This window comes from Dendrobates tinctorius, unplaced genomic scaffold, assembly GCF_039654945.1.
Source record: "Dendrobates tinctorius isolate UK_male_01 unplaced genomic scaffold, ASM3965494v1 ptg000036l, whole genome shotgun sequence".
NCBI classification, from domain to species: domain Eukaryota; kingdom Metazoa; phylum Chordata; class Amphibia; order Anura; family Dendrobatidae; genus Dendrobates; species Dendrobates tinctorius.
Window position 1 is genome coordinate 16,172,935 of NW_027361704.1, and position 13,844 is coordinate 16,186,778.

At 43.9% G+C, this 13,844-nt stretch overlaps 1 protein-coding gene across 4 annotated transcripts in view; it reads left to right on the top strand.

Annotated features, from left to right (window-relative positions):
- LOC141087889 (A disintegrin and metalloproteinase with thrombospondin motifs 2-like) overlaps positions 1-13,844 on the top strand; it is an 851,362-nt gene that overhangs the window by 468,157 nt on the left and 369,361 nt on the right. For all 4 annotated transcript variants that reach the window (XM_073573740.1, XM_073573737.1, XM_073573739.1 and 1 more), the window contains one exon: positions 1,568-1,711. In XM_073573740.1, the coding sequence (XP_073429841.1) occupies positions 1,568-1,711 (144 nt within the window). The remainder of the gene's footprint in view (positions 1-1,567; positions 1,712-13,844) is intronic.

Consider the following 13,844-nt stretch of genomic DNA (forward strand, 5'->3'; position numbering starts at 1 on the left):
TCCTGAGGATGCATAGTGCTGACAGCGGCCGGCAAATGGATGGCGGGCAGGAGAGGGCATGGTGTGGCCCGTGGACCACAGTTTCAGCCTTTTGGCTGTCTCGGTCCGCAGGCCGGATTGGAACAGCCAGACCTCTAGCCCATTGATTTCTATATAGCAGTCAGCTGCTCGCCTTCCTTTCCCCTCCTTTATCTCATCTTCTGAAGAGAAAATGCAGTTATGTATCAATAGCCTGGCAGTATTCAAAGCAGGTTGACTAATCTCAGGTCTCTGCTTTTGCAGTCTAGAGCTGTTTTCTTGTTGATATGTGAAAATACATGGATAACAGTGTAGATTATAGAATCATAGAATGTCAGAGTTGGAAGGAATCTTAAAGAGAACCTGTCACCCCCTCCAGGCGTTTTTAAGTAAAAGAGCCACCTTGTGGAGCACTAATGCTGCATTCTGTCAAGGTGGCTCTTTTATTTAGGGTACCTTCCACCGCAGGAATAATAGTTTATAAAATTGGTCAGACATACCTGATATTTCACAGGGGGGCAGGTTTTTCCCCATCTGACAGAGACGCCTCACATCCATCACTCATGTCTTCCTGCATTTTTGGATCCGCCTTCACATCGCTCTTTTCAAATTCTGGCACCTGCGCTGTCCTATTTATTCTTGGGCATGTGCAGTTACCGCTGCCCGTCCTCTCTCATGACTTCCTGGCCTTACTATCGCGCCTGTGTGGACTCGCAGCCAGAGATCCCGCCCCGCAGTCGCTTATGGTTTATTCACACTGCGGGGCTGGGAATCTCGGGCATGCGCAGTAGTTATCTGCGGCTCTCCGACTCCATGAAATCCCTCCTCCTCTTTCCAGCGTCATCGGTGGGAGAAGCTGACGATTCCACCGATGACACTGCAATGTAGGAAAGAGGCGGGATTTCATGGAGCTTTTCTCTGAACTTGCTCCAGTTTTTCAATGTCTTTTTTAAAATGTGATGGCCAGAACTGGACACAGTATCCCAGATGAGGCCTGACTAAGGAGGAGTACAGGGGGATAATTACTTCACGTAATTATCCCCTAGAAGATACAGAACTGAATGTTTTACAGCAGAACTTGTGCTGAGCTTTATAGTTCTACTAATACAGTTCTTGCTGCTCACAAGAATTGTCACTTGAAGAGTAGAGACAAGTCTCCTAGAAAGCAGAAAGTAAGGAAGCTAAGGAGAATGCATGGCTCCGAAATGCTCGAGACTAGTTAAGAATACCCCTTTAACTTGATAATTTTATAAACAGCTCAATAGCAAACATTTTTTATTATTATCTGTGCAATATGGTGGGAACAAGTTATTTACATTTCTTTATACTCCTTTGTATTGCAGTAGAGACAGTAAAAAGGGATTATTTGTGTTAGGTTCATTAGGTTCATGTATGTGTTGGTATTCGAGACTAATCTGGACTCTCTATTGTGGTTCTGAAGCAAAACTAAATTGTTCATATGACGTATATTAATCAGGTTTGATTTTTATACTGTAATATTTATAATTTGATAATGATTTGTAGTAAACATTGTCCAATGCATTTCTAGGTTGGGAATGGAGCATGATGGCCAAGGAAACAGATGTGGAGATGAAGTTAGAATGGGAAGTATTATGGCTCCACTGGTACAAGCTGCATTCCATCGCTTTCACTGGTCTCGATGTAGTCAGCAAGAGCTTAGTCGCTATTTAAGGTAAGAACATTTAAAAAGCTATTAAAGAGCATATGCTACTTACCTGCCTGTTGTGCTTGGCTCTGTTCTTCATTGGCACAGAGCTGTCACAGACCGCTCCTACCGGTGATTCAGCTGATGTCACGTAGGCAGAGCGGCAGCTTCTTTTCCATCCATTTTTGTCAACAGGGTGTGACTTGAACCATTGTTGCAATTTTTAGGCTGCCAACCTCCATGGACAGGTAGGGAAAAATTTTAGGGTAATTCCCCCCCCCCCCCCAAAAAAAAAAAAAAAAAAAAAATACTAGCTTGGCCCGTGCGAAATTTTCGCACATTGGTCGTTGCGGGCGCAGGCAATTTCATAAAAAGCAAGCTGGTCAAATGTAAATGTATTTCAGGAGCTGATGAACACAGATAGGTATTTAGATTTTATATACACTACCGTTCAAAAATTTGGGGTCACCCAGACAATTCTGTGTTTTCCATGAAAACTCATACTTTTATTAATCAAATGAGTTGCCAAATGAATTTAAAATCTAGTCCAGACATTGAAAAGGTTCGAAAACAAGATTTTTATTTGAAATAATAATTTTCTCCTCTCCTCCAAACTTTGCTTTCGTCAAAGAATGTTCCCTTTGCAGCAATTACAGCATTGCAGACATTTGGCATTCTAGCAGTTAATTTTCTGAGGTAATCTGGAGAAAATTCACCCCATGCTTCCAGAAGCCCCTCCCACAAGTTGGTTTGGCTTGATGGGCACTTTTTGCGTACCATACGGTCAAGCTGCTCCCACAACAGCTCAATGGGGTTGAGATCTGGTGACTGCGCTGGCCACTCCATTACACATAGAATACCAGCTGCCTGCTTCTTCCCTAAACAGTTCTTGCATAATTTGGAGGTGTGCTTTGAGTCACTGTCCTGTTGTAAGATGAAATTAGCTCCAATCAAGCGCTGTCCACAGGGTATGGCATGGCATTGCAAAATGGAGTGATAGCCTTCCTTATTCAAAATCCCTTTTACCTTGTACAAATCTCCCACTTTACAAGCACCAAAGCAACCCCAGACCATCACATTACCTCCACCATGCTTGACATGTAATACAACGGCCGCCGGGGCGTAGCCTCTTCGGCCGCTCCAGTACTCACTGTGCTGGAGGCTGTTCCATCTCCAGTATGCTGTTCATCTTTGAGACTCAAATAACTGCAGACAGAGGCTGGGAACTTCTTAAACAGTTCAACTTTATTCTCTTCAGGGCACAGCACGTCCACAATGGCTTCAGGACTCTTTACACGGTACCAGCAATACATCCTTATCTACAGCAGCACTCTACTTCCTCTTCTGTTACACATGGTTGGAACACACAAACAGCTAGCATGCCACACGGTGAACATGGCACTTGGCTATTCCGTTATAGCTCACCCCGTTATGGCACTGTTGCTCCTGTATGTCTGTTAGGCTTGTGGCTTGTGGCTCACTAGACTCTTAACACAACTCCCGCACTCCAACTGTCACTTCCACAGGGGGTTCACCCACTGACCTCCCTGGCTTGAACAATTCCAGGCACGAGCTGGTTTCCACAGACTGGCTTGGCTGTCACTTCAGCTCTCCGATATTAGGCTACTTTCAGACATCAGTTTTTAGCATCAGGCGCGATGCGGCGAAAAATGTAAAACCCGGATCCGGCGCCGGTTGTCACCGGATCCGGCTTTTATCCCATAGACTAGCATTATCGCCGCATTGCGCCTCATGGCCATGCAGCGTGTCTGGCTTTTGCCGGATACGGCAAAAAATGCCTGTCCGGCGTATGCAAAAAACATTCGCTGCTACGTTTTTTTGCAGCGCCGGAACGGCTTTTTACACAGCGCATGCCCAGACACTGTGAGTGTTAACCCCACAAGTGCCCGGCAAGAGAGAGATCTCTCTCTCTCACCCGGACACTTGTGAGAGATCTCTCTCGCCGGGCACTTGTGGGGTTAACACTCACAGTGTCCAGGCGAGAGATAGAGAAATATCTCTCTCTCCTGGCATTTGTGGGGTTAACCCCACAAGTGCCAGGAGAGAGAGAGATCTCTCTCTGTCACCCGGACACTGAGTGTTAACCCCACATGTGTCTCTCTCTAACCGGCTGTGTTTCTCGTCCCTGATGTATCTTCCTCCTGCGGCTCCTTTAAATCCTGTCCAAGCCATATCAGACGCTGCATACACATCCGGTGTCACCGCTGCAGGCCGGATCCGGCGGCTCGGCTTTTCGCTGCACGCCGCCGGACCCCACACACCGGATGACTGAAAGTAGCCTTAGCAGACTTGACTTCTGAGGCTCTTCCATTAGCCTCCCTAATTCTTCAGCTCCCAGTCTCCACCCGAAGGATCCCAAATGATCTTGCTCACTGGCTGCTGCTGTAGGCACAACACTGCGCTTCACTGCTCAGAATAGCTGAGGAGACTCTACTACACTTCGTGTCTCAATCAGTCACGCTTGACAGGACTTCTGGCTCCTCTCCAGTCCTTAATGCTACCCCCGGCTACTCTGAACTAGAGCAGGAAATCTGTCTCCTTTTTGCTCCTGGCTAGCCACTCCTCTCATTAACCCTTCTAAAGGCTCTCAACTGGCTGTACTCAGTGCCCCCATCTAGTGTCCCTTTTGTAGTATTACACTTATCTCTAAATATCTATCTAACTAATGTCATGTGGCCGCAAACACACACATACACATGACATACATACTGCACACAGACATGTAAGGAATACAATTAATATACACTTCTACAGGGCTAGGTCCTGACCTCCTTATAGACAGATGGCGTCAGGCACTCTTCCAGCATCTTTTCAGTTGTTCTGCGTCTCACAAATGTTCTTCTGTGTGATCCAAACACCCCAAACTTGGATTCGTCTATCCATAACACTTTTTTCCAATCTTCCTCTGTCCAATGTCTGTGTTCTTTTGCCCATATTAATCTTTTGCTTTTATTAGCCAGTCTCAGATATGGCTTTTTCTTTGTCACTCTTGTTCTGAAGGCCAGCATCCCGGAGTCGCCTCTTCACTGTAGACGTTGACACTGGCGTTTTGCGTGTACTATTTAATGAAGCTGCCAGTTGAGGACCTGTGAGGCGTCAATTTCTCAAACTGCACACTCTAATGTACTTGTCTTGTTGCTCAGTTGTGCAGTGGGGCCTCCCAATTCTCTTTCTACTCTGGTTAGAGCCTGTTTGTGCTCTCCTCTGAAAGGAGTAGTACACACCATTGTAGAAAATCTTCAGTTTCTTGGCAATTTCTCACATGGAATAACCTTTGTTTCTAAGAATAAGAATAGACTGTTGAGTTTCACATGAAAGTTCTTTTTTTCTGGCCATTTTGAGAGTTTAATGGAACCAACAAATGTAATGCTCCAGATTCTCAACTAGCTCAAAGGAAGGCCAGGTTTATGGCTTCTCTAATCAGCCAAACTGTTTTAATCTGTGCTAACATACTTGCACAAGGGTTTTCAAGGATATTCTAACCATCAATTAGCCTTCTTACACAGTTAGCAAACACAAAGTACCATAAGAACACCGTAGTGATGGTTGTTGGAAATGGGCCTCTATATACCTATGAAGATATTGCATTACAAACCAGACGTTTGCAGCTAGAATAGTCATTTACCACAATAACAATGTATAGAGTGTATTTCTGAATCATGTAATGTTAGCTTCATTGTAAAAAAACTGTGCTTTCCATTCAAAAATAAGGAAATTTCTAAGTGACCCTAAACTTTTGAACTGTAGTGTATGTAGATTGGTAATACAATAAATTGTTTTGATAAGTAGAGGCCAAAAAATGTTTTCCGGTTGAGGTGCCACCTGCAGGTCATTGTGTCTTTCTGCAAGTTTATGAAGATGAATGTTTAAACTGTATTTAGTGATAAAATCGTGAATGTGTGGTTTGTTTGGCTGTTTTCTTGCAGAAGAGAGCAAGTTTACCTTTCAAATGGTGTATCATGTGTGTGTGAGGAGCGAAAAAGCAGTGCATGTTTACAAATGTGTTGGTAGTGTTCTTTGGGGTACTGTGGTGCCACCTGCAGGTCATTTTGCCTTACTGCAGGTTTATGAAAATTAATGTTTAAACTGTATTTTGGGATCAAATCGTGGATATGTGGTTTGTTTGGCTATTTTCTTGCTGAAGGGGGCAAGTTTACCTTTCAAATGGTGTATCATTTGTGTGTGTGTGGGTGCAGTATGAACGGGGATACAAAGGAATCACCGAAAAACAGTGTTTAGAAATAATAGAATAGATATATGTATAGTCTGTGGTAGATCAGCCCACTTAGCTACTTAATGAGGTAGAAACAGGAATGCTTTTCGTTTAAATCTTCAACTGGTTTGTTATAACATGCATCATACACCAGGTCATCAGAAAAATAGCTGTATTCAGACTCGAAGGTATAAACAAGCAGCACCTTTTACAGTCCGTATAGCTGCGTCTAAAGCGCTGCTGGCTTTTGAACACAGCTGAATCCGCATGTGTTCATTGAGCGATGCGAAATCACCTCGTCCAATATATTATACGGGTGAAATTTATCTTATGGAGGCTCGCGTCCCCGCAAGATAAATAGACATGCTGTGTTCTGGAAAGATGCACCGCATGTCCGTCTAAGCGGGTGAGCCGCAGGCGTCTGTGCACGTATAGTGGACATGGGATTTCTTGAAATCCAATCCACTATGCTGTAACATCTGCACGCTGTGGGTTGGACACTGCACAAGTATGCAGCGTCCAACCTGCAGCGTTTACTGACCTTGTGCACCTACCCTTACTCCAGCTGAGGAAGAATGATGGGCACAGATAGTCCTCGTTACAGTACAATGCAGGTCCCGTATAGTACATATAGTAAAATGCACTCCCCATGGTCCTTGATAGAGTATAATGCAGCCCAGTATACTGCAGCCCCCTCATAGAGTATAATGTTGTCCCCTCATAGAATACAGCCCTCACACACACAGTATAATGCAGCCCCCTCAGTGTATAATGCAGCCCCACACATGCACACAGTATAAAGCAGCCCCCTCAGAGTATAATGCAGCCTCACACACAGTATAATTCAGCCCCCAACAAACACACACAGTATAGTGCAGGCCCCTCACAGTATAATGCAATCCCTCACACACACAGTATAATGCAGCCCCCTCACACACACAGTATAATGCAGCCCCCTCTGAGTATAATGCAGCACCCTGAGTATTATGCAGCCCCATCAGAGTATAATGATGCCCCCTCTGTATAATGCAGCCCTCTCAGAGTGTAATGCAGCCCCCCGAATATAATACAACCCCCCAATTATAATACAGTGTTCTCAGAGTATAACGCAAACCCTTTGGAATATAATGCAGCCACCTCGGAATATAATGCAGCCCCCTGAGAATATAATGCAGTCCCACACACAAACTGTATAATTCAGCCCCCCCTCAAACACACACACTCAGTATAATGCAGCCCCTCCACACAATATAATGCAGCCTCCCCTCTCACAGCATAGTGCAGATCCAACACACAGTATAGTGAAGCCTCCTTAGAATATAATATAATGAAGCCCCATAGACATTATAATGCAGCCACCCAGAGTATAAAGCAGAGCCCCCAATCACATTATAATTAAGCCACCCACACACACACAGTTTAGTGCAGCCTCAGCACACAGTATAGTACAGCACCTGATATTAGAAGAAACTGAAAGCCTTTACCAGGACCTAGTACTGTTTCTGCCAAAAAGAGTTTCATGAGTTGAAAATATCAATCATTTAAAACAAAGCTTAAAGAAACTCCAATTTAGAGAAGCCCCCCAGCAGCAGTAGTTGGCACATCGCTACACACCTATCTGTCAGATATTTCATTTCTCTTACAGTGACATGATGTAAAATGATGTAGTTGAAGTAAACCTTTGTCCATCCATATGGTGTTGGAGAGCTTTCCAAGAGAAACAGAGAGGCTCCTGATGGAAGGCTGCCACAAAAAAAAGTTACTTCCTAAAGGTACTGTCACAATTAGCGATGTACCAGCGATCCCGACCAGCGATATGACGCGGTCAGGATCGCTGGTGCATCGCTAAGTGGTCGCTAGTGAGCTGCCACACAGGCAGATCTCATCAGCGACATCGCAGGGGTCGGGGGTCGCTACTTACCTGTCACACTAGGCGATACTGACGTCCCTCCGCCCGCGTCCATGCTCGTCTCTCTACAGGAAGCCCAGCAGGAAGCTGATGACGAGAAACGGTCCAGGACGTTCTCGCGCGATCAGCGATAACCAGCGGGGGAGCGGTCGGAGGTATCAAACATAGCGATATCGCTAGCAATATCGCTGCTGCGTCACAAAATCCAGTGATGTTATAGTGATATTCCTAGCGATATCGCTTAGTGTGACAGGCCCTTTAGTCTAAAATGCAGCTAATCGGTAGGAAAATAAACATTTGTCAACAGATAACCACTTGGTGTCAGTGGCTTTGGGTGAGGGTCTCATGCTAACTGAGTAGTGCAATTTTATTATGAGACCACAAATCTCTATGTCAAAACAATCGCGTAAAGTGTTCCTCACGACAGATACCTGCTCAGAAGAGGCCTTTGGGCAGTGGTAGGGATGGATCCATGTAGTCCTTCCTTCTCCCTTGAGTATCTTGAGTACCTGGTAAAGCCCTTACCATTTATGCAGCAGAGATCCTGGTGTCTTTAAACCACTGCTCAGTCTCCAAAAGGAGGCAGATTTGAGTCTGAGTGTTATGCAAATCAGTTAGTGCACGATGTACCTGCACAACATATTGTGCCCGATGCATCAAAGTTCTCACACCGAAATTCTGGTGTAAAAGCTTTGAAAAGCCTCAAAATTTAGGCACAACTGGGAGTTGTGCTCAAAGTTTACAACTTCTGGCATCTTCTCCCTAGTTTCTCCCAAATCCGATGAAATGGCTGGGGCGGGACGGAGATGGGCGACAGACGCTTGTTAAATTCATGACAACCAGCAGAATTCGGTGTTCCACAAATCTTACTCCAGCAGAAGCTGGAGTAAGATTTCTGGCGTATCACACAGAGGTGTATGCCACTCGTCCGATGCGTCTGATTCAGAAACAGAATAGAATAGAATTTGCTTTAGAAATTTTCGCTCATAGCAAAGTTTAATTGTCACAGGTAATTTGAACAAAAATGAAATTTATTTAAAATAAGAGTTTTTGATTGGATAATCAAAACAACACATGAACCCGTGTTATTCTATAGGGCACTCATGGTCCGACTATCCCTGAGAGAAAAAATTGCAACATGGATTATTCTCTTCTGAGTCTCGGATGAGATTCACACATTCAAGTCTATGGGGGGTGTAAAAAAATCAGATCCCACACAGAACATGCAAGTGGCATCCAGTTTTTATATACACTTTCCTAGGTTAATAACAGAAATGTGTATTTCACCATCTTTTCAGTTAGCCATTAAAAGGTATCAACCACTGAGGACTCTCAATTCTAAATATTCTTCTGTCTACTGGCTAACACGGTACAAAGATATATATATATCTTTCCTGTATTTCACCATATACATTTTTTAATGTAGACATCTGAAAATAGACAGCACACCGATGTCACAAGGATATCACATGGATGTAAAAAATGGACACAAACATGACACATGGCTAGAAATCCAAGTGAAAATTGCCTTTGTTTTCTGGATGAAGGTCAGGAGATATTTATATATGCTCACTGAGAGAATCATTCACTATTATGAGGCAGATGGAGTCACTTTGGGTTAAAGCAATTATAGGGAATTTTATTTTTAAACATTTCCTTTGATGGTACAATCTCTGCTACAATCCCTGCTTGCTGTCATCTGCTGCAACATTTCCTTTAACCCCTTTCCTACATTAGACGTACTATTCCGTCCATGTGACCTGGGACCTAAATCCCAAGGACGGAATAGTGCGTATTAGCGATCAGCGGTGCCCCCTGTGGGGAGCGCCTCTGATCGTGGCCGGGTGTCAGCTGATTATCACAGCTTACACCTGGCACTATGTGTCAGGGGCGGTCATGGACCGCCCCTGGCACATTAACCCTCGGCACACTGCGATCAAACATGATCGCAGTGTACCGGAGGATCAGGGAAGCTTCGGCAGGGAGGGGGCTCCCTCCGTGCTTCCCTGAGACCCCCGCAGCAGCACGATGAGCAGCGCTGCTGCGGGGGCCTCCTTCCCTGCAGGTCACCGGATCCAATATTGCCGTGGGGGCCTTCGGGGGCCTGCAGGGAGGTGGCCTCCTCAGTGCCTGCAGAGCACCGGCATGAGGAAGCCTGCTGCAGTGCCTGTGTCACATCGCTGATCTGACACAGCGCTGTGTGATGTGTCCGATCAGCGATCTGACATATGACAGTGATGTCCCCCCCCCGGGACAGTGTAACAAAGTAAAGAAAAAAAAAGTGTAAAAATAATTTATAAAAAATCGCTAAATAAATTAAAAAAAAAAAAAATATTCCCTAATAAATTCATTTTTTGAAAATAAAAAAAACAAAACAATAAAAGTAGACATATTTGGTATCGCTGTGTCCATAACGACCTGCCCTATAACACTGTCCCTCTAGTTAACCCCTTTATTGAACCTCTCAAAAAATAAAAATAAAAAACGAAGCAAAAAACAATGCTTTATCATCATACCGCCGAACAAAAAGTGCAATAACGCGCAATCAAAAAGACGGATATAAATAACCATGGTACCGCTGAAAATGTCGTCTTGTCCCGCAAGAAACAAACCACCACACAGTGTCATCAGCAAAAAAAAAAAAAATAGCTCGCAGAATAAAGCGATGCAAAAATAATTATTTTTTATATAAAATTGTTTTCATTGCATAAAAGCGCCAAAACATAAAAAACAACATAAATGAGGTACCGCTGTACTCATAGTGACGCGAAGAGTAAAACCACCTTATCAATTTTACCACACGCAGAACAGTGTAGACGCACCCCCCCAAAAGAAATTCATGAAATGCTGGTTTTTGTTCATACTGCGTCCCAAAAATCGGAATAAAAAACGATCAAAAAAGTCACGTGCCCGAAAATGGTACCAATAAAAACGTCAACTCGTCCCGCAAAAAATAAGACCTCACATGACTCGGTGGGTCAAAATATGGAAAAATTATAGCTCTCAAAATGTGGTGATGCAAAAACTATTTTTACAATAAAAAGCGTCTTTTAGCGTGCGACAGCTGCCAAACATAAAAACCCGCCACAAATATTAAATCAAACCTTCCGTTATCACCCCCTTAGTTAGGGAAAAATAATAAAATTAAAAAAATGTATTTATTTCCATTTCCCCATTAGGGTTAGGGCTGAGATTAGGGTTAGGGGTGTGTTGGGGTTAGGGTTGGAGTTAGAATTGGGGGGTTTCCACTGTTTTGGCACATCAGGGGCTTTTCAAACGCGGCATGGCATCCGATATCAATTCCAGCTGAAAAAGTCAAATGGCACTGCTTCCCTTCTGAGCTCTGCCATGCGCCCAAATAGTGGTTTACCCCCACATGAGGGGTATCGGCGTACTCAGGACAAATTGCAAAATAACTTTTGGGGTCCTGTTAACCTTGGGAAAATAAAAATTGGGGGTGAAAAAAAATCATTTTTTGGAAAAAATATGATTTTTTAATTGTACGGCTGTACGTTATAAACTTCTGTGAAGCCCTTGGGGGTTCAAAGTGCTCACCACATATCTAGATAAGTTCCTTGGGGGGGTCTAGTTTCCAAAATGGGGTCACGTGTGGGGGGTTTCCACTGTTTAGGCACATCAGGAGCTCTCCAAACATGACATAGCATCCGATCTGAATTCCAGACAATTTTGCAGTGAAAAAGTCAAACGGCGCTACTTCCCTTCTAAACTCTGCCATGCGCCGAAACAGTGGTTCCCTCCCACATATCAGGTATCAGTGTACTCAGGACAAATTGCACAATAACTTTTGCAGTCTAATTTCCCCTGTTACCCTTGGTAAAATAAAAAAATTGAACCTGAAGTAATTTTTTTTGTGCAAAAAAAGTTAAATGTTCATTTTTTTAAACATTCAAAAAATTCCTGTGAAGCATCTGAAGGGTTAATAAACTTATTGAATCTGGTTTTGAGTACCTTGAGGGGTGCAGTTTGTAGAATGGTGTCACTTTTGGGTATTTTCTATCATATAGACCCCTCAAAGTGACTTCAAATGTGATGTGGTCCCTAAAAATAAAATGGTGTTGTAAAAATGAGAAATCGCTGGTCAACTTTTAACCCTGATAACTTCCTAATAAAAAAAAATTTTGGTTCCCAAATTGTGCTGATGTAAAGTAAACATGTGGGAAATATTAACTATTAAGTTTTTGAGTGCCATATCTCTGTGATTTAAGAGCATAAAAATTCAAAGTTGGAAAATTGAGAAATTTTCAAAATTTTCGCCAAATTTCCCCATTTTTCACAAATAAACGCAAGTTATATGAATGAAATTTTACCACTAACATGAAGAACAATATGTCTTGAGAAAACAATGTCAGAATCACCGGGATCCATGGAAGCGTTCCACAGTTATTACCTCATAAAGGGATAGTGGTCAGAATTGTAACAATTGGCCCGGGCATTAACATGCAAACCACCCTTGGGAGTAAAGGGGTTAATGGCACAATCTCTGATACAATCCATGCATGCTGTCCTCTTCTGCAACATTTCCTTTAATGGTACAATCTCTGCTACAATTCCTGCTTGCTGTCATCTGCTGCAACATTTCCTTTAATGGTATATAACAGTGACTGCTGAATTATTGCTAAATTAATTTGTTTCGTTGTTTACAATACTTACTGCTGTATATTCATGTTGGGGTCACTAGAGATGATATCAGGTGCAAGGTGTTACCAGCATATGGATGTAGCCAGGCCCTGTGCCTTTGACTGTCTAACCTCCCCTGGTGTGCTAGCCAATTGATAATTTATCCCAAATTAGTTCCCACAATCCCTCTCACATGATCCACTACTCAGTCCTATATATTTAGTAGCATCCCAAGGGGTGCACATGTGTGGGGTCTGGCACACGTATTTCTGCAGCATAAGTATCACTGCAGCAAAAGTACCTTGAAGCTGCAGTTATTTCAGTGGCAGTGAGTCACAGCAGGACTCAGGACCCCACACTGTGTACCTGTCTCTTTTGGGTATGTCTACTGAGTAAGCACTTCCTATTACTTGGATCTAGCTTTTCTATTAACCCTCGTACTCCTTCACCATGTTTACATATGCCCTCACAGTGTTTGCTCCATTAATCCTCACACTCCTTCGCTATCCCCAAACCCCAGCACCTTCTAACCAAATAATCATCTCCCCTTCCCTCTTTCCTCCCCACCTGACCTCCTCTGCTGACCTGCTCCTCAACCTCAAATCTGTCCTAATGAAACATAAACCAAGCCGCCCACTCTCCTACTCCCATTTGCTCTCCCTTTCTCTGCTCCTTACTGCTGGCAACATATCTACCAATCCTGGACCCCCACAGCTCATACCCCCCATTACTACCCCTTCCTACTGCTCCCTATCTAATAAGAACTACCGCAATCTTTCAAACATAAAATCCGTGTCATTGACGCCCACCCCCCTGCTCCTTCTCTATGGAGCACTTTGGAATCCCCGCTCCATCTGCAATAATCTTCATGTGATTCATGACCTCTTTCTCTCTCACATCTACTCACTTTCTCATCTCTGTCCTCCTCTCCTGTCACCCATGTCCAGCCACATGCACACCTCCGCAGAAACCTTGCACACCTAGACACCCACACACTCTGACTCTATTCTAACACTGGCATCCATATCCTCACTCCTCGACACAGACAGTGCCACTGCATTCTACAATGCCACTCTCACATCAGCTATTGACACGGTCGCCCCTCTCGTTCATGGCAGAGTGCGATGTACCAACAGACAACCCTGGCACAATAACACCACTAAAAGCTCCGGCAAGTGTCCAGGATTGCAGAGCGGCGTTGGAAGAACACAAATTCGCAAGACGACTTCACTGCATTCAAACAGGCAACACTCGCATTCAAATCTGCCCTCACCTCTGCTAAACAGGCCTACTTCACAACCCTAATATCTTCCTTATCCTGCAACCGCAAACAGTTATTCAAAACTTTTAATTCCCTCCTCCGTCCACCACTGCCCCCT